Below are 26,508 nucleotides of genomic sequence, written 5' to 3' on the forward strand. Positions count from 1 at the left end.
ATCCATCTTCCCATCTATTCTGAACAGCTTCCCTGTCCTAGCTGAAGAAAAAGCATCCCCACAACATGTTGCTGCCACCATCACGTTTCACGGTGGGGATGGGGTCTATAGGCTTTTAGACCAAAACTTTCGATTTTGGTCTCATCTGACCAGAGCATCTTTCACATGTTTACCGTGTCCCCCGCATGGCTTCTCGCAAACGGCAAACGGGACTTCTTAGGGCTTTCTTTCAACAGTGGCTTTCTCCTTCCAATTCTTTCATAAAGGCCAGATTTGGGGCATGCACGACCAATAGTGGACAGAGTCTCCCACCTGAACTGTGGATCTCTGCAGCTCCTTCAGATTTACCATGGGCCTCTAGGCTGCTTCTCCAATTAATGCTCTCCATGCCCATCGTCAGTTTAGGTGGACCGCCATGTCTTGGTAGGTTGGCGCTTGTGCCACTCTTTCCACTTTCAGATGGATTGAATAGTGCTCTGTGAGATGTTCAAAGCTTGTGATTTTTTTTTTTTTTTTATAACCAAACCCTGCTTTAAACGTCTTCACAACTTTATCCCTGGCTTATCTGGTGTATTCCTTGGCCTTCATGATGCAGTTTGTTCACAAAGGTTCTCTAATACACCTGAGGGCTTTACAGAACAGCTGTATTTATACAGAGATTCAATTACACACAGGTGGAATGCATTAATTAGGTGACTTCTGAAGGAAATTGGTTCCACTAGATTTTAGTTAGGGGTATCAGAGTTAGGGCCGGTTCACACTGCGGCGTGAGGCGACACGGCTCGCCTCGCCTCGCTCCCGCAAGTCGTCCCCATTGAGTACAATGGAACCGTTCTGAGAGGAGCGACTCGAGTCGCTCCGACTCAGAAAAAAGGTTCCTGTACTACTTCGGGGCGACTTCGGGGGCGACTTGCATTGACTTCTATGCAGAAGTCCTCTGCAAGTCGCCGCTGACCCCCCCTGCAAGTCGCGGCGAGGAAGTCGGAGACGCCTCGCCGCGGCTCGCAGTGTGAACCGGCCCTAAAGGGGCTGAATACAAATGCACGCCACACATTTTTTAGATATTTGTAAAAAAAAATAAAAAAAAAAAAAAATTTTGAAAACCATTTATCATTTTCAAACCACTTTCCAATTACGTGCCACTTTGTGTTGGTCTATCACATAAAATACATTTACCTTTTTGGTTGTAACATGACAAAAATGTGGAAAATTTCAAGGGGTATGAATACTTTTTCAAGGCACCGTAGCATACAAGGAATAAAAACACATTAGCAGCTTTGTGTAGAAAAGTTTTATTTGCATTAATGAGAAAACAATATAACTTTTTACATCAGGACAAACCACACCACAAGTCCCACATGATTGTTCACGCTTGGATGTTGCCCTTTGCAGTGTATGCTGTGTAGTACACCAAAATGCCAACGAGTGCAGCAAGTACCTCTGTAGACACCCATGGACCATTCCAAGCACCCTATTGAAAAAAAAAAAAGAAGAAAGCCAAGCCATAATAACCATAGGTTGCCAATACATTAGCTATGAAGGTGACATTTTTCTTCTTCAAGGTGGCTTTTGTTTTAAAAACATGGTTACCCAGGCCCCAACTAATCTGAATACTATGCTACATATGCCACAGACAGAATTACTCAGCTAGATTGAATAGTTTTGGCTGATGAGGTCAACATATTGAAAAAATTCAAAAAGCAATGTGCAATGCATTTGCCGTCTATGGCCATCTACAGGCATTTAGAAACAAGCATCTTGGGGAAAAGGATATACCACCACTTCCACACTTGGTCATACTGAAAGATATGCCATCCATGTAGGAGTCTTTACCTACTTCGGTAATGAGACCCATTAACATATGCCTTTGGGCTAGCATCACTTTAGCAAGCCAACAGCTACACTATGAAGTATTGCAACATAAAATGTATCGCGTTTGCATACATATTTTAACTGCTTCCAATCTGCGTCATTGTAAAATGACAGGCGGGAAACCTATTGTTCTGGGAGGACGTCAAACGACGTCTTCCCAAGAACGGGCCGCACTCAGTCATCTGCTGTGTCCGATGGATGACTAATCAGTGTACCAGCCCGGTACCATGTGACCAATCACTGCAGATCACATGGCAGTTGTAAACAATGAATGGCTTCCCTTCAAAAAAAAAAAAAAAAAGTTATATTTATATATTTGCTTAGAGCAGTGAAAAATCATCGTTCTAAGCAAAGTATGTAAAAAAATTAATAAAATAATATACGCCATGTCTCTAAATACCCCCCCAAATTAGTCCGTCTGAGGTATTTGTATTTTATTACATGATATCGAGTGACTGAGCCCCTGTCCGCTTCTTTAGGATACACAAAAGGAGGAGAAAAAAAATAGGCCCCACTATGTAGATAGAAAAAGATTGCATATAAGTTGTAAAAATATGGGGTAGTCTCCCTGGGCGAGCACCGGAGCAAAACGGAAGCTTAACAGTGTATTTGGCTTTCCTTGTGCGCTGATGCCTGCCCAGGGAAACTACTACATATGCATCCTATCCAGGCGTGGTCAATGTGCTCTTATATAGATATAAACATAATCATGCTATGAAAATTATATTACATATATGGCCTCTGTATAAAATAGTATTGATGCAATTTTCTATCTACAGTGAGGCCTGTTTCCTTTCTCCTCCCTGTGTCCCCTGAGGAAGCAAACCAGGGAAACGTGTTGGCGCACAGGGGCTCATTCATACTAGATATCACGTAACACTACACATTTTTTGGTTTTGGCCTTTACCGGCCAATCATTGCATGAATGTCATTATTTAGGTTTTTAATTGACACTTGTTTTCGGTGTGTATCTCTTTATATTTAGTTTACCAATAAAATTATGGATTTCATGAAAACAATGTGTTCTAGTTTGATTTAAAGTCCGATCAATTGTTTTCCTTTGTCTTAAGTCCTAATCACGAATGTGGGATGTTTTATTTAACTAAATACAACCACATAAAGAGAATGTATTTTCATGTTTTCCTGTTTATAATTTTTTTATTTTTTTTTAAATAAGAACTGTATGCAGTATATACAAACACATTATCAGTGAAACAAAGAAAAATGAAAATGATAAACTATATATCTCCTAAAAACATCTGAACCATTAAAAACTGAATTAAGCTTACCCTGTGATCAACATTAACTGAAAAGAGAGGCTTGATGATGGAAACATCTTCATTATTTCTCTGGGCCTGTACATTAAAGAATCATTAGTAAATTAACAATTTTATTAAAAATAAACAAAAACAGAGCCAAGAACTCTCTCAGCCACTGACCTTTCTCAACAGACTATAGGACTCTTCATCAAAAAACTTTACTTCATAGACCCCAGAGTGAGCATTCTTGTGTTCCAGGCTCCACGATACCTAATGAGACAACAAAAATGCAATACCATTTGTGTGAAAATGCAGTTGTATCATCTATACAAGGATTTTAGAGATGTGATCCTGTTGGTTAAAAAGATCCAAACAATGCCATCTAGTAAAAAAGTATTTACCACTTATTTTTGAAGCTTTTTTTTTTTTTGCATTAAAAAAGAGAAGAGGTCATAAATCTATAGGAGTGTTAATTAGCATTAGATCATTTTTTATAATCCAAATGTGTGAATGAGACCTCAAAGATAAAAACGAATACAGCTACCACAAAGGATTGGTAAACTGCAATATTGCTTTTTTGTCTTTGGGTTTAAATCCTGCTTTAATAGGAAACACATTTAATAGGCAAAATTGTGTTTATCCTCTTACCTGATATTTTCCAATGTCTTGGCCTCTGGTAACTGGGAACTGCTTTCCGTTCACATCTGCATAAAGTGCAACATTCTACAAAAGGAAGTAGTACAATCATTAGAACCACAAATTATACTGCACAACAAGATAATCTACAGCAGGGTCAGCAAATTGTTGATTGCATGCAGGTGACAGGTAGATCAAGTCGCTGTAATGCCAACCCGCAAGTGCCTCACCCCTGCGCATTCCCTGCCCCGCAGCATGCCCCTTTAATATGCAGAGTGCCTCTGCCACCTAAGATTTGCTAGCAGCGGGTTCAGGCTCACTTCCCCATGTGCAGATCTCCGAGGATGTTGGACCGGCAGGATCAGTGCACCAGAACAGGCAGCTGTGTCATAGCAGCTTTCTTGCGCAGCTCTGGATAAGGAAAACCCTTGTACCCTTCCAAAAAGGTCGAACAAACCACACAGAGGCAAAATGAAAATCTCAAACATACAGTACACAAAAATGATCAAGAAAAGAGCAAGAAAAAAAAAAAAAACCCACACCCCACAAGGGAACTCCGAACACGCAGGGAGATAAAGGAAATGGATCATAATTCAGTCCAGGACCTGGGGGGGGGGGGAGCTGGGGAGGAGGAGAAGAACGGAGAGTCTGAACTCTGAACTTGAAGGTGTTTAATTTTACTGAATGCCCAACTTAAAGAGGAGCTGCACCTTTTAAATTTTTTTATTTTTTTTTTATTATTATTAAAGCCAGCAGCTACAAACTTTTTAATAAATTGACACTTACCTGTCCCAGGGTCCAGCAATGTCGGCGGCAGATGACGAGCGATCGCTCGTCATCTGCTGCCCCCGCCACCATCCTCTGTCAGGGATCCGGGAAGTGAAGTATTGCGGCTTCACTGCCCGGTTCCCTACTGTTGCGCGTCTCTACTGGTCCCCGCTGTGTCCTGTTTCCCAGAACACAACGGGGGGGGGGGGGGGGGGGCGCTTCTGCAACGAGCTTGTCCTGAGAAGTGGGTGCAGATACCTGGATTATCCAGGTATCTGCACCCCCCTCCCCCTTGAAAGGTGTCGATTGTGGCACTGAGGGGGGGGGGGAGGGATCAGATGAGCGGAAACTTCCACTTCAGGGTGGAGGTCTGCTTTAAGCAACATCATGTTTCCCTACTTGGAAGGGGACTCTCCTCACCCAGGTCATCAATGAATTTGAGGTCTACAAAGATGCCATTCTTTTCCTAAGAAAGTAATCTGAGTATTCTGGCGATTAGTATGGCAGTATCTAGACTGTCAACCAAACTAATGAGGAAAAGGAAGCACTATGAACTTTGGTTTCACTGTTTGAGGAAAATACAGATTCAGACTGATACAGCATCCCCCAACTACACATACACGCTAGACCGTCTAACTAGTACTTCAAATCAGTCAAGATGCCCCCTCAATCCAAACACAAATGGATCAGTCTATTTCTGGCTCAAGTACAAAAAAGATCTTACAAAAATAAATTAGAACTGGAAGGACATAGACAATCTAAAAAGGAGAGAGAATAGCTCTTAAAGAACTTCAGGATGCAAATTTTAACTATTAAAAAAGATAGCGATAAGGGTGGCAATATTGTCATCCTATCTGAAAGTCAATATGAACAGGAGGTCAGGCGACAATTGCTAGACATCCTATCCTTTTCCCATGATTGTAGAAACATTAAACCAAAAACTGTCCTTTGCACAAGGCTAACTTAATTACAAAGCAAGAATTAAACTACCTTGAGGTCCATGAATTGAATACACCCACTTTACACCATTCCAAAGCTCCACAAATCGATGACCAACCCCCCCCCCCCCCCCCCCCCGGCAGGCACATAGTGTCGGCTATCAAGGGCCCACTAGAAAGGCTGGGAAAATAATACACGGATGCCTTAATAAAGGAATTAGTAGGGGACCTGCCCTGTCTCAAGAGCACTAGAGATATATCCTCCACATATTTGAGGGCATCTTTTCCGAGTGGCGCTATCCTTGTGGGGATTGACGTTAGAGGTGCGCATCTTCACTGGTCTCACGATTCAATTCCACGATGCATCACGATTACCGATGAACTCCCACTTCTGCTTGGGCCGCCTAGGCGGCCCTTCCAGCCTGCAATCTTCTGGGACACATCACAGGTCCCAAAAGATCGCACGGCCATTCAGGACATTGAGACATGCTCACCCGGCTGTGAAGCTGCAAGCTGTCACAGCCGGATGCCCACAGTAGTATTACCAGGGCTGTGGACAGGCGAGGGAGAGAATGGAGGGTTTAGGTGGCCACGTCACTGGATTGTGGGGACAGGTGAGTGACTTTATTAAAAGAGTAGATACACTTTTTTGTAGCTGCTGACTTAATAAAGATTTACTGGAACTTTGAATTAAAAACAACCCCACTCCCTTAACCACTTCAGCCCTGGAAGATTTGGCTGCTGAATGACCAGGCCATTTTTAGCGATTCTGCACTGTTACTTTAACTGACAATTGCGCAGTCGTGCGGCATTGTACCCAAACAAAATTGACATTTTTTTACCCACAAAATAGAACTTTCTTTTGGTGGTATATGATCATCTCTGGTTTTTATTTTTTGTGCTATAAACAAAAAAAAAAAAAAAAAAAAGGATTTTTAAAACAGCTTACCTGTAAAATCCTTTTCTTGGAGTACATCATTAGGACACAGAGTCTCAAGTAAATAGTTGGTGGGTTATAAGCCTACCTTCAGGTGTTTACAATGGTATAATCAATACAGGAAGTTGACTCCCCTTCCAGGAGCACTCAGTTTTTGTAGCCAAGCAATACAAGTAATATAATCCTATTTTCTTTATCGTACATCATAGGACACAGAGTCTCAAGTAATTACTTGGTGGGATGTCCCATAGCAATGCTACTTGAGAAGGAGACACAACCCGTAGGGTAACCCCCAGACCTGAGGACTTCTACTGCTGCCTTCAGCACACTGCGCCCAAAGGCGATATCCCATTCCATCCTACATGCACTTGATTTTGCAAATGTATGTATTGAAGGCCAAGTCGCGGCCTTGCAGATTTGAGACCTGGAGGCCTGGTGACGCACTGCCCAAGAAGCACCAACCACTCTGGTAGAGCGTGCCTTAACTTGAAAAGGGGGAATCTTTCCCTTTAAATCATAAGTTTGAATTATAATTTGCCAAATGCACTTAGCGACAGTGGATTTTGACGCTGCCTGTCCCTTCTTTAGGACTCTCTGGCAGAAGAAATAAGACAGTCTTACGAATCGGAGCAGTTTTCTTAAATACATTTTCACTGCTCTCACTACATCAAGACAATGTAGTGACCTATCTTCCATGGAACAAGGTCTTGGGAAAAAACCCTGGCAGGACAATATCTTCAGATGAAAGCCTGAAAACACTTTTGGCAAAAATCCTGGACGAGGGCGCAACACCACTCTGTCCTCATGAATAATCAAATATGACTCCTTACAAGAAAGAGCAGCCAATTCTGAAATCCTCCTTGCTGAAGATATAGCAAATGAAAATATCAGCTTCCTAGTCAGAAGGACTAAGGGAACATGCTGCAACGGTTTGAATGGCTGTTTTTGTAACACTGACAAAACTACATTTAAGTCCCAAGGGCTTAAGAGTGATTTAACTGGCAGATTAATCCGCAGCACTCCTTGCATGAAAGCCTGGACTAAAGAATGCATAGCAAGCAGTCTTTAAAATAAAAATTGATAAGGCTGAGACTTGGCCGTCAGGGCCAACTTCATCTCTACGCTTAACTGTAGAAAGGAAAGAATTCTGCCTATGAGGATATATCTCCGAGGGTAACAACCCTTGGACTCACACCAGGAAACATAAGCTTTCCAGGCTCTATAATATATAGCTCTAGAAACTGGCTTCCTAGCATTAATCAAAGTAGAGATAACAGACCTGGAAAGCCCACGTTTATTCAGAATGTGGGTCTCAATAGCAAAGCCGTTAAATTTAGTGTTCCTAAAGTAGGATGGAATATCGGCCCCTGAGATAGCAGGTCTGGCCTTTGTGGGAAGAGCCCTGGACCCTCCACTGCCATCCTTACGATCTCTGCGTACCATGACCTTCTGGGCCATGCTGGTGCTACCAGTATTTCAGATTTTCTTTCCAGCTTGATCCTGCAAAGAACTTGAGGTAGCAACTGAATCAGGGAAAAGTGCATAGATCAGTAAAAACTGATCCCACGGGGTCGCCAACGCATCTGTTCCGTATGCGAGTGGGTCCCCTGACTGCCAAAAGAGTACCATTTCCACTGGAAATTGAATGTATTTATCCAAACTATCCTCAAATAATCATTCTCCCTTAAAGGGGAAACTAGTTAGAAGGTTCTTGCAAGGCGTCTCAGCTGACCAACCCTTTAACCAAAAGGGTCCTTCGCATATGTACAAGTACATCAAGAGACACTAGTGCTTTCTCTTCCCCAAATTAAGGCTTCTGGGGAGAAAGGAGGAAGAATATCTTGGTTTAAATGAAAACCTGTTACCACTTTTGGTAAGAATTCAGGATAAGGACATAAAACCACCTCATCCTTATGCATGACGAAATATGGCTCTTACAAGACAGCCGTTTGTTCCAATACTCTTCTAGCAGAAGAAATGGCAAGCAAAAAAAGTTTGTCAAAGAACCAAGAGAATTTCTCGTAAGGTTCAAACGGCTGATTCAGCAAAGCCGAAAAGACCAAATTTTAAATCCTGAGGATTTAAAAAGATGCCTTGATAGGGGGATAAACCGTGTTACCCCCTGAATAAGCTATGCCCCAAGAGTGGGAAGCAAGAGGCCATAGGAAAAGACAATCGACACAGCCTGGATCTGGCTCTTGATAAAAGTCAAGGCCAACTACATTTCAGATCCCATATACAGGAATCCTGTCTATTGACATACTTCCTGGGGTGCCATCCCATGGATCCATACCAAGAAACCTATGCCTTCCAGATTCTATAGTAAGTGATTCTGGAAGCCGCCACCCTGGCATTAGTCAAAGTAGACACTACTGAAGGAGATCACCCACGATATTTTATAGAGTGGGATTCAACAGTCAAACCTCTTAAACTCCTTGTCCATAAAGTAGGATGAAATACCGGACCTTGTGCAAGAAGGTCTGTCTATAATGGCAGAGTCCAAAGGACTTCTACTGTTCTCTTTATGATCGATAAATTAAGATCTTCTGGGACCCGGCTGGGGTCACCAGAATCACCTTCTTCTGTTCCTGCTTAATCCTGCAGAGAAGGCGCAGAAGTAGCAGAGCTGGAGGAAATGCATAGATCAGCAAGATCTGATACTCCCCTGGGAAGACTAATGCATCTGTTCTGCCTGCTAGCAGACCCCTTGTTTGACATAAAGTTGTCAACCTTATTAATGAATCTGGACACAAATACGTCCATGTCCAGGAAGATGTCAGGGTGAAGAGATCATTTTCTTGGAAATAATTGTTGGTGTCTCAAGTAGTACGCCTGAAATATTAAAATTGCCGATAGGCAAGAAGTGAGGTGTTCTGCCAAAGCTAGAACATTATACACCTCTTTTTTGGGCTGCACGACTTCTCGTGATTGATGTAATCCACCGCCGTAGCTATGTCAGATGTACTGCCTGAAACTTCCAACAAAGTTGATAGGCAAGGTCCTCTAACCTGGACCATCTCCCCTGGACAGAATCTTTCAATATAGTGGGCAATATTGGTTATGGGTGACTTCAACATGCCTGACATTAGCTGACATTTCTTAAACTGAAATTACAAGTAGGAACAGGAATGTACAGTAATGGAGGCACCAAATTGGATTTCTCTGACCGATAGTAAAAATCACAACCTGAGGAGACCATATTCTAGACCATAAACATTTTATGCAGCCCTTGCACCTCTCCTGCAACTGTAGCACCCTCCCTCGACTTTGCCCCCACCTTGTCTCAGTTGACAGGACAGAGCTCCTTTGCCAGATTCTGCACTACACCGTGCAGCCATGGAGAGGCTCTTTTTAGAAACAGAAGGGACGCCTCACACAGATCCTGCACCTCTGTGCAGCTGCAGCACCCCATCTCTGCATTTAGATAATTAAATTTATATACAGGTGCATCAAAAAAAAAAAAAAAAAAAAAAAAAAAAAAAAAAAAAAAAAGTTAATTTCAGTAATTCAAAAAGTGAATTCATTACACAGAGTGATATTTCAAGCATTCGTTTTATTTTAATGGCACCAGAGGGGGGAGGAGGAATCAGATAAGCAAAAGTTTCACTTTTAGGTGGAACTCAGCTTTGAATGCTACCTATCCGACCCTTATCCCGCAAACCAGGAGGCATGGCTAGAAGCTCAACGGGTACTACAACTAAAATGTTTCGTAGCAGAAAGGAATTTTTTTTTTTTATTTTTTTTTTTTTTTTTAGGAAGCAGGCCTAATAGGAGGAGGGTGAGCAGACTGGCCGCCTGTTGACTAAAATTGTTAGTGCACAACAAGGGGAGACACCTATTTCTGCAGTGCACTTAGCAAATGGGACACCGACTAGCTCCCTTGAATAGTGGATCAGTTGCGGCAGTTTTATGACAAGCTCTATCAACCCAAAAACACAGATTTCCCTGTCGGATATCAGTCACTGTCTAGACCAAGTCACTCTTCCGCAACACATAGTAGGGCACTAGACTCCCCTATTAGTAGAAGAGTAGAAGCCTCTTAATTGCAAGGCCCTGGGAGATGATGGCATCCCAATTGAAGTATAGAAACTATACTCGGCTGAGTTAGCTCTACAATTATTGAAAGTATATAACAATGCTTTGGGAAGGGGGTGGTTGCCAGAGTCTATGACCAGGGTGCATATTGTATTACTTTTAAAACCGGGGACGACATCCACAGACCCAACTCTTATAGGACCATATATCTTTGCTACCTGTGGCCATTACCATTCTGGCCAAAATACTGGCCACGTGTTAACATTTATCTGGGAGATCTTCAGATACAAAAAAAAAAAAAAAAAGCTTTCCCAACAATAAATGGACAGGAAAAAGCATGCAGTCTGAGGAGGCTTTAACGAACCCAAACACTCCGTGAAGGAGCATAAATGTGGGGACAATGAAACCAGCTGGTTCTCCCGCACTTGACACCTCAGAAGAGTCATCCATGGTCCCGAGGGAATTAGTCTTCTCCCGCCCCTAGTTCCCCTGTTTGAGAGTCCTGGGCAAGGTTAGAGAACCTGTGCGATTAAAGTCGCTAAACTTTTGTTTTCAACCCATCATGGCTGAGAAAAAAAAAAAAAAAAAAAAACGCACATGCATTGCTTGAGCAATAGTTCAGCTTCAAACGCAGTTATTAAGGCTCGTAGCATGAGCTTCTCATGAAATTCGCCATACTGAAACCCGATACATGGCGATATGTGGACTATTACACACCAAAGCTGCTAGGGGCTAAATCGCTATGGCAGAGACACCCCTGCCCAATACAAAAGCAGGGGACATTCTGTCTGACACCCCTATTGCTGCCTGCGGTGAACTATAGAGAAGGCGTACCCATGTGATAAAGCGAGCACCAAAACCATAGAAAGTACTGCCCGGAGCATACAGCTCTTTTGAAAAATAGAAAAATACCTCTATTAGTGTGATTTTTAAGGTAACAATAAGAAAAATATAATTTTATTTACATATTTTTTGGCTGTACAGCATCAGGGGGTTCCAGAGCCCAATTATAATGCAAAAATTAACCCATCTTTTAAAAAGGCAAGGTTCATTTTTGGAACATGAAAATGGTGCGCTGTTCCTATAAATATATAAAGTAACAAATAAAAAAAAAATTGGAAAAGATCTACATGTGGTAAAGAATTTAACCTTACGTGCTGTGAGATTAATGTCAACATATTCAACTTAAAGTGGAAGTCCATGCAAAAGCTAAAATCCCTGCATCTGTAGACTATACACAGGGATCTAAAACACAAACCTCTCTATCCCTGTAAAGAAAAGGAGGAGCATGCATACCTCTGACCTGCTCGACCCAAACTCCAGGTCCGGAAGCTCTGCAGAGGACACCTGCTGTGAAATTAAATGGGAAGTGATGTCAACTGTAGAGTTACCATGAGGATTTCGTTGTCCTCCGTCTCCTCTGCACCCGCCTAAACAGAGAAGCCACAGCTGACAGCTCAGCGTGGGATCTGGTCTGAGCGGGTCAGATTGGCAAAAAAAAAAAAAAAAAAAAGTGTATGTAAACGAATTTTTCCTTTACAGGGATAGAGAGGCTAGTGATGGATCCCTGGTGTCTATAGATGGAGATTTTAGATTTTGCATGGACTTCCACTTTAGGTATAAAACACCAGATGCAAAAAGCATTCAGTGATGCGAGAAGACAAAATGTGCTCTCAATTGTAAAACAAAATCAAGTGTCCACATTGAAGTTGTGGTGACCAACAAAATTCAAACACTAAAAGCAAAATATATAGTGTTTTGGTGAATATCCAAAGATTCTTCAACCACCAATCACCTCTGGGCACAGTGCCCTCTAACCTTCTACAATGACCTAAAAGGTCAGCAAATGCAATTTAAATTACCAGCCCTGTGGATTACGGTTAAAAAAAAAAAAAAAAAAAAAAAAAGTTATTTGTTATTTTGCACCTCAATAGTTAAATCCAAAAAGTGGATGATCTTGTCATGATTTACAAAATGTTACATCCTTAGAACATGTTACACTGGTATTTAGGGTGTACATGAAAAACATGCCCCCCCCCCCCCCCCCCGCGCAACCTCCTACGACAGTAGGCAGGGCTCTGACCACACCGCCACTTCATGACATTGCACCTGCAATCCGATTGTGGGTGCAATGCTTTTCAGGCGCCTGTTGGACAAAAAAAAATAAAATCCACATTTTTTACCTTCAAAAATATGTGCATTTACTATTTTTCCCCTAAAGGCAAACCTGGCCTTTAAGTAGACTACCATAAATCACCATGGTGATAAAATGAATGGTAAAAGGAAAAAAAAAAAAATTCAGGCACCCAGTATGAACTCACCTGTGCCCCATTAGAGCAAGTCAGAGAGATCTCTACAATGAAAACCACTTCAGACGATATAACTGCATCAGAGGTAGTATAGTAGGATGGAACAATGGAAGGTTCTGTGCAAGTTTCAGCTGAAAAGAAAGATACAAAACAGTTATGCAATTTAGGTTAAAATAAGTCTAGTCAAATCTCACCCAGAATTAGAAGCCAGTTTTAAAAGCCAAAAGCCAGCTTTACGCAACTTTTATGTGACTAGATTCCCATACATACACCTTCAAGAGAAGGTAAAATCTCCCACTCTGATGCTTCTCTTCATTTAGCCCATTATAATAATCAAACTATAGCCACTGTAATACAGCCCAAATCGCATATTACTTACTGTTTAAAGAAGCTTTAAAAAAAAAAAAAAAAAAACTTGTTTCCAGGGATTAGGCAACGCCATCTTAAGTATTTTCTTTTTTATTTTTTTTTATTGAGTAAAGAATAGAACATAACAAGGCATTACATACACCATGAAACAAGGTGTATATGGTACACATGAATGGTTATAATAGAAAATACAACATTTTGAACAACCTTGGGAGGGGTAACAATCAAACCCTTGTTACTAATCGTCCCGATGGCTGCGATAAAGCTAGTGGGGAATGAGTGGGTTTCGTTGTGTAGTAAGTGAATACAGGAGAGGGCAGAGGGTCAGTTTGACAACCCAAGAGTAACTGATGAAAAAACATGAGTTGTTACCGTTGTTGAAGCAGTTACCTAAGGAAACTGGTATAGTATAGTAATTTGTCAGACTAAGCTTAGGAAACAGTAATTAATATGCTTTACACAGGTTGTTATCTGAGGCTATAACTGATGCGTTTGTCCAGCACACCACCAACATTTTTAAAGGGGGGGGGGGGGGGGGGGGAGGGGCATAAAGAAAGAGGACAAATTGGAGTGGGGATGGGTAAATGCCAGGTTCCTTAGTAGGTGTATATTATAAAAAGAGTGAAAGGAATAGCCCATCTGAGGATGTGCCTCAACATCGCAACCTACAGAAGGTATAGAGGTCAAAGGGGTTATGCCAATTGGTCATTCATCTGAATAGGGTGGGTGGCCGCGTTACAAATACTGGATTGTATTTTGAGGGGGGGGGGCTAGTAAATGATCGATATTTATCTTAAAGTGTGAAATCTTAGTTTGTATTCATCAGTTAATTTAAGTATTGTTTTCTAAGTCCACTGTGGAGTGCATTTCCGCCCTTACATTGAGCACTTCATGTACTGTTAACCAAGCCTCCTTCTCAATCCAATGTTTCTATGGCAACCCCGATTCCGTTCCTAGCCAACTTGTTTTATTTCATAGTATTTACTTGTGCAGATTGTGTAATGTTTGCCTTTGTCAGTCTTATCAGCTTCAGCTGATAAGACTGCAGTAATGGCCAGGTTTACACAGCATGTGATGTCACATGGTGTGTAGGAGGGAGCTCTGAATGATTCTGCCGTCTCCTGGGATTTTAGTGGTGTGCTGTAGGAAGTCCTGATAACAGATAGACAAGCACACAGAGTGCCATAAATCAGGGGAGATCTGGGCATTCTAAGTGACGTCATTCTAAACAAAAAAGGATTACAACAATACTAAGCAAGTAAGGAGATATCTACAAGCAGTGTTCATTAGGGTTTTTGACGGCTGATTTACATGGGACAAAGTTGTGGGAGAGAGTTTACAACCACTTTCAGACCTCAGATTAGCTCTAATGTATATGTATGCACTGCAGACCTCAGAACAGCCCCATTCCATACAATTTGAACATCAGAACAGCCCCAACCCCTTTGTCTTGGAAAAAACAGCTATGTGCTCATGTCTATGTTCGCATATGTCACAAACTCACCATTTATACAGCTGTGCAATTTTACAGACCAAGTTTATATGTACTGCTATCATACTATAAAAATGCTGTATTGTTCATTTGCCAAAAATAGCAAATTTCAACTTGATAACCATATATAAAATCATACACTGTATAACGTCCAGAATTTTACTACGTTTAAGACCATTTAGGCCTACCTACAGCTGATTTGAGGAGAAAGACAGCAGCTGTAGACAAGGTGGGTGTGCCTACATTGTCCAGTGTGAATTATATACCATTTCATTTATCTACCGTTTCGAGGCTGGAAAAAAAAAAAAAAAAAAAAAAAAAATTGCCAACTGCATCATTGGATGCTGCCCCATTTCTGAGAGATGTTCCCCTGAAATTTTCTAGGGAATGAAAATTTCCTGTAGTGTTGATCTCCAAGGTCCCCTGCAGCAGTTTACTGGTTCCTCCTGCTGAACGCGATCCCTGCCTATCCTAAAGCATTGTATTAATATACAATAAGGCAAATCTTCAGCCCAAAACTCCAAGGGTAAAATTATTCCAATTCCTCAAGTTTTGCTTTAGCACAGGCTACGGGCTTTAAAACTTGGATCTTGTTATGCAATCTGTGTCCCCCAGTGAGTTACTAAAGAATTTTTTTTTTTTTTTTTTTTAAAACAAGCATGTCATACTTGCCTCCTCCTGTGCAAGGATTTTGCACAGAGAGGCCCTGATCTTCCGGGCTCCTTGCTCCTCCTGTTCTCCAGTGCCCCCATGGAGACCTGCATTCCCCAGGGGGCACTCTCGAGTCCCGCTGCTGTGTTGTCTGTTGACAGACAGCAAGACTATTTTTAAAATTTATTTTTAAAGACAATATGTCTTTAGCAAGTTCAGTAGCACAGCCAGTTCTTGCTGCAATTGGTGTATCTCAGCCCATTAAGGAACAGTTTGTGGAGATACCTGAACTTCTGCTTGATCAGCAGGCCCGGCAATGGGCTGGTGTATCTGACACACTGTGTCTCACAGTAGATGCTATGAAAGACTCATTTAATCCTCAGGGCTTATGCTTGGACTAGTGCATTTTCGCAGAGTTCTGTGGCTGAAAAATTGATCATCCAAAGCACCGTGTAAAAAGCTCTTAGCTAGTTTTCCCTTACATGGTGTATGGCTATTTAGAGACGATCTGGATAAGTACATCCAAAGGACCTCTAATGGGAAAAGCTCTCTTTTACCAGTAAACAAGACGTTCAAATATTCCTCCTTTAATCATGCTGCCTCTCCTGTGCCAAGGGCATCAGCCTCTAGGCAGTCTCGACTGCCTCAACCATCAGGTTCAAGGGGGAAGTCCCCAAGGGCAGCACCAGGTCTCATAAGAGATCTTGGGGCAAAAAGCAGAAAGCTAAAGCCTCCTCATGAAGGGGCGCCACTGCTTGTTCAGGTGGGGGTGGGGGGCTCCTGCAATTCTCAAGATCTGGCAGAAACAAATGTCAAGACAGATGGGTAGCTTCTGCAGTTTTTTTACTCTAGGTTACGACTAAAGATCCGAGAGTTTGTGTCTCCTCGTTTTTTCTACGGGAAAATGTTCCCAGGGATCCAGAGAAAAAGTCTCTGACCACTGGATCATCTATTATCCCAGTTGGTGATATCAGAGGTTCCCTTAGTGGAACAGAGAAACCTACTAAAACTTTGCTAAGGAGAATGTTCAAAGTGAAAAATCAGTAATCATTTAAAGTGCAAAAAATAAATAAGATCAATAATTAGGTCCGCTGCTGCTGTTCGCAAAGGAATAAACCTTAAAATGAATGACAAAGTAAAAGAACTGCGCAAGCGGAATAAAGTGCTAATCTTATACAATAGTGATCACAAATAGATACAGATATAGATATTAGCACATCAAGGTGAAATTCAATATAATAGTGCTGGATGCTCTCAGTAGGATGGGATGAAGAGGAGATCCTTTAAAAGGCAATGATCCCCCTCTGGTAACCCCACTCAAAGTTGGTGGACACTCAGCTTTTCAGTCCAGGGGTCAGACACAGCTTTATTCTGTAAAAATAGGAGAGGATGTAAAAAAGGATTCCATCCACAAAGTTCTCAGAGTATTCCAAGGGAGTGCATATACCGAGATAAAGAAAAAAAAAAAAACAACCATGTGAAGTACCGCTAATGTAAACACAGCCACACCATTATCATGAATCACTCACGAAACATTGAATACGGGCATCAGCGTGTTTCCGGTTCCGCACTTGTAGCGTTCGTTCCACGGCAACCGGAAAGCAGCGTTACTGGTTCTCAACACCAGAAATACCGTATATACTCGAGTATAAGCCGAGATTTTCAGCCTCTTTTTTGAGGCTGAAAGTGCCCCCCTCGGCTTATACTCGAGTCATCGCTGTCTGCCTGCTCGATCAGCGTGTCGAGCAGACAGACAGCGGCCATTCTATTCTAATTCAAAAGCCGCGCCTCCGGCTCCGCCTTCGCCTGTGATAGGCGGAACACTGAATTTCCCAGCAGCCTGTGTTCCGCCTATCACGGACATCCGCTCATCCTCGTACTACGGACGAGGATGAAAGGATGGCCGTGATAGGCGGAACACAGACTGCTGGGAAATTGTGTTCCGCCTATCACAGACAGGGAGGCGCGGCATTTGAACAGGAAAATGGGCGCCAACGAAGAGCGGTGATCCTGGGACGGGACTGGACGGAGGCTCGGCTCGGGACGGGACCGGACGGAGTCTCGGGACGGGACGGGACCGGACGGAGGCTCGGGACCGGACGGAGGCTGGGGACACAGGTAGGCTGGACACACAAGGCCACACACACACACACACACACACAGGGATGGATGGATGGATGGATGGACGGACACACACACAGGGATGGATGGATGGACACACACACACACACAGGGATGGATGGATGGATGGACACACACACACACACACACAGGGATGGATGGATGGATGGACACACACACACACAGGGATGGACAGGCATATCTCACCCTCGGCTTATACACGAGTCAATAGGTTTCCCAGTTTTTTGGGGGTAAATTGGGGGCCTCGGCTTATACTCGGGTCGGCCTATACTCGAGTATATACGGTACGTATACTGTCGGTCTGGAATAAAAAGATTCAGGCCTTGGTTCCCCCCCCCCCCAATACACTTGGCTCTCCAGTCAGAGCCTAAATTAGTATCCAGCAAAAAGGAAAAAATCTTTTCTACCTGTATCCTGGGACGTGTTAACAGATGCCAGCCTTCTAGAAAGGGGTGCAGCCCTGGAAGAAAATTCTGTCCAGGGGAGGACCTTGTCCATTAACGTTTGGAAAATTCGGGCAGTATGTCTGGCCCTAGAATCTGGGACAGTCAAATTACGGGACTGTCCTGTCAAGTTTCAGTCTGACAAGGCCATGGAGGTGGCTTACATCAATCACCAGGGGGGCACGAGCAGATGTGCAGCCCAAAGAGAGATGAATAATGTTCTAGCCTGGGCAGAACACAACATTGCTTGCTTATCTGCAATTTTCATTTCAGGAATAGAGAATTGGCAGGCGGACTACTTGAGACCCTTGAAAGCTGTAGAAAGACCCCCCCCCCACCCCGAGCAAGCAGGGGCACCCTTTCATAAGGCTTAAGTATTTTGTTTTGTGGGTTACCTCCTCTTGACCTTGGGACTGACTGAGGTTTACCTCTTGAATCCTGATGGTGGAAGCCATTGCGACTGCCTGGAGGGAGATGCCCCTGGCACTGGAGAAGAAGCACATTTAAATGAAAAATACTTACAATTTCTTAACCGGAAAAAAGGGAACCTTTTTCCATTAAAAATTCTTTGAATATGCTTATCCAGATTAATGTCCAAATATAATTCACCATAAAAAGGGAAACTAGTCAAGAACTTTTTGTATGGCTCTTCGGCTGACAATCTTTCAACCATGGGATTCTATGCACATGTACCAGCCTTAGCATGAGCCGTGAACTGTAAAACAGACCACTTCTGATCTGCCGGCCTACCCTGGGCCTGCTGATCAGGAATAAACTTTGAGTACCTCTAAAAACTGGTCCTAGAAGCCTCCAACGCAGGTACTAACCAGGCCAGACCCTGCTTAGCCTCCAAGATCAGGCAAGATTGGGCGGTTTCAGGGTGATGTGGCCATAGGCCTCTGAACACCAGCACAGGTTTGAATGACTGAATCTGCAAGCGGAATATTTTTTTTTTTTTAAAAAGGAATGCCAACTTCTTATCTGTTGGACCCTTTAGCATATGAGCATCGTTGACCGAACAAGTCAGGTTTTTGTTTACAGAGGATATAGCAGCGTTAATTGCTGGAACTGCCCATAAAATCCTTCCTCCATTTTGCTTGTGTCCCTCCACAGCCTGTAGTAATATAAAAAAAAAAAAAAAAAAAAAAAAAAAAAAAAAAGGCGCAAAAAAAAAATAAAAATAATTATTTGCATCCTAGTGTTGGCCGGAGGACACCAACAAGTCCCCCACGGGCCCCCACGTTGCCTGCTTTTTCCTGCGCGATCGGCGGACTACAGGTCCTCTGGTGAGATAGAGATATAATAGGAGTTTTTGTACTCACCATAAAATCCTTTTCTCTAATTCACCGACTGACACAGCTCCTCTTAGACCATTGGGATGTTATGCCACCTTCAAGAGAGGACTAGGCATTACATGTTAAATGTGACAATAAAAACTAGAGCTTTCTAGTTCTGCCCAAGGGGCTGTCCCTTAAGTAACAACTCCCGGCCTGCCATGCAGCCTCAGTACGTCAACAAGCTCTCACTTCCATTGAGTCCAGCAGCAAGCCTAGGTACTCCCAACGCTGAGTAAGTATGATCACCAACTTTTTTTTTGGTTGAACAGCCACCCAAATTCCTGCAGGGTCTGCATGGCGATCGCCACATCCTCCTCCAATTCAGGAGGCGATAGTCTAGGTATCCTGCGATCGCAACCCTGCGTTGATGCAGCAATGCCAAACAGGAGCCAATACCTTGGTAATGTCTCTGGGGGGCTGATGCCAAACCACAATGGAGAGCCACAAATTGGTAGCGGGCTTCCCCGACTGCAAATCGCAGAAACCTATGATGCCAAAGCCATATGGGTATGTGCAGGTAAGCATCCTGGATGTCCAAAGATGCCAGGGAGTCCCCTTGATGGAGTGCAGCGACTACTGAGCAAACTGATTCCATTATGAACCTCTGCACTTCCACAAAGTGGTTGAGGGCTTTTAGGTCCAAGATTGGACATACCTGTTCCTTTTAAGGGCACTACAAAACAGGTTTGAGTAGAACCCCTGGAAGCGTTTCGAAACAAGTACTATCACACCGCGACTCAGCAGGACCCTTACTGCCCCCAATAGGGCCCCCCAGCGAGCTGGGAGAACGGGTATGCTGGAGGGGAAGGAACAGTTTTTCTCTCTTGGCTGTAAAACAATCTTGTAGCCGGAGGAAATAAGATCGCAGAACCATTGGTCGGACAGCCCAGAGGTCCATCGAGCTCCAGACTCCCGAAGGCGACCCCCCACCCGTGTTGCAGGTGTGGGCAAACCTTCATGCGGTAGCACTCTTGCTCGCAGGCTTGTGGTTCCAGGGATATTCTTGGTCCTTCAGAAGTCATCCTGTCAGGCTGGGGATGCTTGGTAGACATCCCGAGTAGACAAAAAAAAAAATCAGTTTGTGAGTGGAAAAAGAGGGCCCTTGCCTAAGGCGTGGCTCCTTAGCCTTCCTGGCCTGTGGGAGTAGACTACTCTTACTACCTGTGGCATTTTTAACAACATCATCCAAAGAGGCGCCAAAGAGCCGGTCACCAAGGAAGGGAAGATCCATCAGGGCTTTTTTTGGGTGCCTAGCCGGCAGTCCAGCATTTTAACCAAATCAGGTGCCTCAGCACCACTGTGGACACTGAAGCCCAGGATAACAGAGGGCGAGTATCCAGGGCCACGTCACAAACATACTTAATGCCTTGCACTAGTTTGTCTGCTAGTTCCACGCAGACAGGGGAAGCCTGTTCTCCCAATTCGCAGTGCAATAATTTTGCCCATTCATTTAGTGTCTGCGACACAAGTGCGGATGCCAGTACTGGTTGCATGGTTGACCCCACAACCGTAAACAAGGAATGAGCCACTGCCTCAGCCTTCCTGTCCGTGGGGTCCTTAAATGCAGGAGTCTCCTCTACTAGGATCATGGTTACTTTGTTTAACCTGGATACTGGTCCACGACCAGAGGAGCCGACCATTTTTTGAAAAGGCTCTCCTCAAAGGGGTAATACAACGCCATGTATTTGGGGACCGAAAAGTTCAGTTGCGGTCAACCCCATTCCTTGTAAATTAACTTGTCAAAATAAGTCAGATACGGGAACACCTTAGGTGAACGGGCTGGCTCACAGGACCCAAAAGGGGCCGCTACATCAGCAGAGGGATCTGCTGGCTCTTGAAAGGCTATCCCACACAGCTGTGATAAGTGCTCCAACAAGCGCTTTATCATGGACGGACCCAGACGGGGACTCATCCTCATTGTCCGATTGGTCCTGGTCCGTGTCATCTGAAATGACAGAGCAGAGGTCACCAGCCTCAGCAGGGCCCAAGTCTGCGTCAGAGCTCTCCCCGGAGGACGGGGGGCTAGGGGATGCTTTTTAGAACCTTGCAACCACACACCGCCTCCATCTTGGCAACGAACGTGTTAAGGACCACAACAAGGCATCCAGAGGCACTGCAGTCTGCAGGTGAACCGGTTGCAATTGCCTGGATTACGGGGGAAGAAACACCAGTTTCTGAAACCATGCTGACCCTACCCTGTCTGCCACCTGATGCGGAGTTAGGACAGTGATGGACCCACCCTCCTAACTGCTGCTGGCTGAGGGACCCTTTTCCACAGGACTCACCACCCTGACTGGTTCTGTGCTGTCCAGCTAGTAGTGCCTGTGTCCCTTGTCAACTCACAGGTGCATAGGAGATCAGACTGTCATCCAGAGCTGCTGCTTATGACGCTGAAACCAATCTACTGCGTGTTCAGGCACCAAGAAAATGGCCATCGAGCATCCAGTATTAATGGACATAGACACAAGGAAAATGGCTGCCGAGCTACAGGAAAGCATGCTGCTCCTTACCCCCACCTAATATGGCCACCAAACACTGAATACTATGAGGGACAGCGACAGAAAAATGGCGGTGAACAGCGCTGCAGCGATCGATAGAGCCCATGCACATGACACACACCGCTCAGCAGCCACATGCAGCATCCCCCACAGGGAGAGGGGAGGGAAGAGAGGGACTTCCGAATCTACCTCCCAAGGAATGCCTAGCTGCTCAGCCCCACCAAGGCAGGGAAAGCTGTACTTACCAGTCCTGCAGAGCTGGGAGATATTCCATGACAGACCCACTCTCCGATCAGTACGGGGAGGCTGTTGGCCCGGCACACTGACGCAGACATCAGTAGACCGGTCATATGTGTGTCCCAGAGCATTACGCCCACGACCACCTCTGGAGCTGAGGTACGTCGTGGCCAACCCAGCACGTAGCTCTGGTCTGCACACGCTCGCTGGCCAGGCTGGGGAGACTACAAGGATAAGGGTATCCAGTGTGTCATCCAGCCAGCTATTGATAGAAGATCACAGGTTCTTTAGTCTTGTGCAAAAAGCAAAGCTTCTGCAGAAAAAACATGGACCGATGGGCCCGCAGAGTTCCTAGGGTCTTCTTCACTAGGCAAAATAAAACTGAGGCTGCATGGCAGGCTGGGGGGGGGGGGGGGGGGGGTGTTACCTAAGGGACCGCCCCTTGGGCGAAACTAGAAAGTTCTAGTTTTTATTATTGCATGTTAAAATGTTCTGCCTAGTCCTCTCCTGAAGGTGGCATAACAAGCCAATGGTCGAAGAGAGGAGCTGTGTCAGTCGGTGAATATAAGATTTAGAGAGAGATACAGATATACATACACACACACACACACACACACACACACACTTGTATATTAGTATATATTTATGTTAATATTCATTTTTAAGCCACTGGTGTTGATATTAGGAAGAAAGAAGTCTTCTTCCTCTAATCGTACCACCTTCTCTCCCAAATTCTCCACCTCTGAGCTGGTGAATCTTTAAGGGAGATATTTCAGTGTAATGGCTGTGAGATCTTCAGATCTCACTTTTATAAACTGGCCGTTTGTGACAGAACAGTCATGCACTGTGATGAGTGGAGACCATGTTCTCTAGAGAGCTCCTTACCTCAGCTACATAAACCGATACACCTCAGAGATCAGCCGTGATCCTGAAGATCACGGCTGATCTCCGTTTTATAAAACGGACACCAAAGTAATTTTAGTGTGTGTACAATTCTATCAATTTAAAATTAGTAAAGGGTGTTTATCTGCATTAACCAGTGTGCCGATTTGTGTTTCTATTTTGCATAGTTGTTTGGCCTTCATGGAGCTTGTAAAGGCAAGCAGATTTCCAGTAAATTATGGTACAATTGAAGATATTATTATTCAGGATTTATATAGCACCAACAGTTTGCGCAGAGCTTTACAACATGAGGGCAGAAAGTATAGTTAGAATACAATTCAGTACAGGAAGGATCAGAGGGCCCTGCTCATTGAAGCTTACAATCTAGAAGAGAGGGTCAAGTGGAAAAAAAATAAATAAAAAAAAATTGTATAATAACTGTGGGGGGGGGGGGGGGATGCGATTGGGGGTTGAGCTGATGAAGAAAACAGACAGTTGTTAGGTGTGGGTAGGATAGGCTTCCCCTGAAAGGTTTTCAGGGATTGTTGTCTAAAAGCTAAGAGTAGGAGATAGTCGGACAGATTGGGGTAATGAGTTCCATACGATTGGAGAGGCTCTGGAAAAGTCCTGGAGGGGAGCATGGGAGGAGGTGACGAGGAAGCTAGAGAGCAGGAGGCTTTGAGAGGAACAAAGAACAATTAGGTTGGTATTTTGAGACTAGGCTAGTGATGTAGCTGGGGGTCCAAGTTGTGGATGGCTTTGTAAGTAGTTGTCAGCAGTTTGAATTTCATTTGTTGGCTGAGCGGAAGCCAGTGGGATTGACAGAGGTGTAGCAGATACTGGGTGGTTGTTAAGGTGGATGAGTCTTCCAGCAGCATTCATGATGGATTTAAGGGGGGATATATTATGTAAAGGTAAGCCAGTGAGAAGGGAGTTGCAGTATTCTGGAGATGTTGTCAAGGTTGAAGCAGCAAGAGTTCAGAGTACAGGACTACATCTAGGACCTTGGCATGCGGGGGATTGGCTTATAGTTGTGCTATCAATTTTGAGGGGGCACGTGGGGTAATATGACAGGTGCTCTTTACGGAGAGATCTAGAGGTTCAGAATTTCCCACATCTCTCTCCTATGCTGGAAAGACTGCGGGGAAAAATAAAATAAAATCGATCTCTGGATTTTCAGAAAACAGCAATGTTTACATCTGCCGGTGCCGGAAGTGACGTCAGTGTTGCTTTCATCTTTGGAAGGTCATAGAGATGGCCGGGGACCATCTGGTCTATGCCCAGTTCTATGGTAAACTGCTAGCAAATTCATTCTCCAGCTCACCGACTGCACGGGTGAGCTGTGAGATGTAACAGAGGGTGGCAGGTGCATCTATGATGATTACAGGGAATCGCCTTCTAAAAACAAAAGATATCTGGATGATGCCTGCAGCTTTCATTCAAATACCACCACTTAAAATCTAGGAAGTCATACGACATCCACCTACGGATAAGTGGTTAATCCACAGTTTTAAATTTTTCTGTCCAGAAGGAGGAGGATCTGCAAATATCCATTGCACAGAGCAAGTATAACTTTTTTTTTTTTGATAAAAATAACAAACACTGACACACATTGCTATCACTTTAAACTGGTTGTAAAGGCTAACAGTTCTACCTTAATGCATTCTATTAATTATTATTATTATTATATGAAACCTTCTGTGTTGCATGTGTCCCCCCCATTATACTTACCTGAGCCCGATCCAGTAAACTGCACGAGAGCCAAGGCTCTCCTGGTGTTCTGCTGAGACCTGTCCCCTCCCATCGGATAATGTCCACCCCGTACTGCGCAGGCACAGTGCTTGCACAGTATGGAGGACAAGGAGACGCCAAAAGTCTCAGAAGATGAACGCCGCATGCGCACTTAATATTACCTTCTGCCCCGAGTCCAGGTTCGAGCCCCACCATGCAAGTGAACATAAGGTAAATGATGTTAATCAGCACTTAGTGAGAGGGCTGCTCGCCACGCTTCACTCTGCAATTTTTTTTATTCTAACTTTATATCCACTTGGATGGTGGGGCTTGAACCTGGATTCAGTGCGCAGGCGCCATTCATCTTTAGAAACTTTGAGCGTCTCCTTGTCCTCTGTACTGTGCAAGCACAGTACCGGGAGGGCACTATCCAACGAGGGACAGTAGCCGACACCGGCTCTGAGCCTCCTTACTGCACAGATTGATAGCAGGGGGCACCATGCAAATCACTGTCTGCACTGCACACTCAGAAGATAGGATCAGTGTAATAGTGGTGTCTGCTATAGTGATTCACAGGAATTGGCCAGATGAACAAAAAATTGTTTGAACTAGATCAGTACAAAATAAATGCACATACTTGGATTTCAGCTTTAAAACTGTACAGCTCACTTCAGTGGTAAGGCCTATTGTGGAGAGGACCTACCAATGGTTCGGATCTGATATTCATATAGCATGGGGTACACTATGAGAGGATCATTGAAGAGACCCCACCATAAATCCATTGCCATGCATATAGATCCACATGCCGCTGCAGCAGGGATTCGAACTCACCGCCACACGAACCGTCCTCCCTCACTCACACTCCTACACACCGCACCTAACCGCTGCGCTATCCGGAATCATTAATGACACCTTTTCAGAACATGCTCTCTGCGGCTCAATTGCCATCTATGTATAACACGCAATTGCCATCGTTTACTATGTATAACACACACGCAGTCTCAAGACACAAACGAAAATACAATCAACCCAAACCTCACTAACATAATTCAACAACATACTTCTTATACCAAGAAAAAAAGAGAACCAATGCTCACCTCTACAGTTCGCCGCAATCAACAGCAAAGCCACCAGCAAGCCGAACACTCCAGCCATGATCCCTGCTTACACACAAAATAGCTTCTGGAAGGGAAAGTCAGACAAGAAAGAGGGAGGAGTTATACAAGGCCACCTCAGCTTGAAATGTAACACGTCACTAGTTGGGATGATGACAGCGGACGCCATGTTTAGTGCTGGTTGCATTGCCAAAGCATTGCCAAAATGACAACAAATAAACAAATCTATGAAAATTTAAATAAAAAAAGTGCTCTCGATGTAAAATATCAGGTAGATAGCGATCACACGTTTTGGGGTCCTGTAAAGGTTTACTTTCCAGGTTTAAACATGGCGTCTAGTCATTTCCTATCAGGGACGAAAGCACGCGTAAGGTTGACGCATGCGCACCGAGGATTCCTAGGCGGGGCATTTGCAATTGCATAGCATCGTTTTGCTCAGAAAGTCACTTGACGGTCCTTGGAATTGTATAGCTCAACATGGCTGGCAGGACGCTGTCTGCTTGTTACAGGTTCCTTCTGTCTCCTCTGCCTATTAGGGCTGGATTCGGGAAACAGGTAGCGGTCAGATATTGCGCACGTTGTAGTATAGCCGTTGCATTCATTCTCCGTTTATTTTCTTCTAGGGCTGGTAAATGAATTGTATTTGTACGTTGCAGTTTTATAGGAGATGACGTTAGAAATGCAATCACATTTTTATTTTTTTTTTATTATCTGCTAAGTTTGCCATTATGGTCACTATTAAAAAATAAAATAAAAATACATCACAAATATAATGCAGTCTGGCACAAGCATTAAAGTGGTTGTAAACCCTTACAAACCACTTTGACCTACAGGTAAGCCTAGATTAAGGCTTACCT

The 26,508-nt window shown here is 43.9% G+C and overlaps 2 protein-coding genes and 1 non-coding gene across 4 annotated transcripts in view; 1 reads left to right on the top strand and 2 right to left on the bottom strand.

Annotated features, from left to right (window-relative positions):
- Window positions 1-1,272: 1,272 nt before the first annotated feature.
- On the bottom strand, window positions 1,273-25,798 carry SSR4 (signal sequence receptor subunit 4). The gene is made up of 6 exons (XM_077478980.1): window positions 25,634-25,798; window positions 12,767-12,885; window positions 3,780-3,854; window positions 3,312-3,401; window positions 3,162-3,227; window positions 1,273-1,471 (listed from the first exon to the last, which is right to left on the bottom strand). The coding sequence occupies exons 1-6, from the start codon at window positions 25,689-25,691 to the stop codon at window positions 1,367-1,369; spliced, it is 513 nt and encodes a 170-aa protein (XP_077335106.1). The 5' UTR covers window positions 25,692-25,798; the 3' UTR covers window positions 1,273-1,366.
- On the bottom strand, window positions 25,191-25,326 carry LOC143989816 (small nucleolar RNA SNORA42/SNORA80 family). The gene has a single exon (XR_013277082.1). It is a non-coding gene; the product is annotated as a small nucleolar RNA SNORA42/SNORA80 family (small nucleolar RNA).
- Window positions 25,799-26,044: 246 nt separating the features above from the next.
- The window catches only part of IDH3G (isocitrate dehydrogenase (NAD(+)) 3 non-catalytic subunit gamma), a 188,325-nt gene continuing 187,861 nt past the window's right edge, over window positions 26,045-26,508 (top strand). For both annotated transcript variants that reach the window (XM_077478977.1, XM_077478979.1), the window contains exon 1: window positions 26,045-26,206. In XM_077478977.1, coding sequence (XP_077335103.1) covers window positions 26,129-26,206 — 78 coding nt within the window. In that variant the 5' untranslated portion in view covers window positions 26,045-26,128. The remainder of the gene's footprint in view (window positions 26,207-26,508) is intronic.

The sequence above is a fragment of the Lithobates pipiens genome, unplaced genomic scaffold, assembly GCF_037356315.1.
Source record: "Lithobates pipiens isolate NorthernLeopardFrog02 unplaced genomic scaffold, aLitPip1_a1.2 Scaffold_1, whole genome shotgun sequence".
Taxonomy (NCBI): domain Eukaryota; kingdom Metazoa; phylum Chordata; class Amphibia; order Anura; family Ranidae; genus Lithobates; species Lithobates pipiens.

Bases quoted from the DNA above. Each gene is read 5' to 3' on its own strand.
- SSR4 (XM_077478980.1), bottom strand. From the start codon at position 25,691: ATGGCTGGAGTGTTCGGCTTGCTGGTGGCTTTGCTGTTGATTGCGGCG. The intron at 3,402-3,779 runs GTAAGAGGATAA...TTGTCTCATTAG, and splicing joins AAGACATTGGAAAATATCAG to GTATCGTGGAGCCTGGAACA. The intron at 1,472-3,161 runs GTAAGCTTAATT...TTTTTTCAATAG, and splicing joins CAGTTAATGTTGATCACAGG to GGTGCTTGGAATGGTCCATG.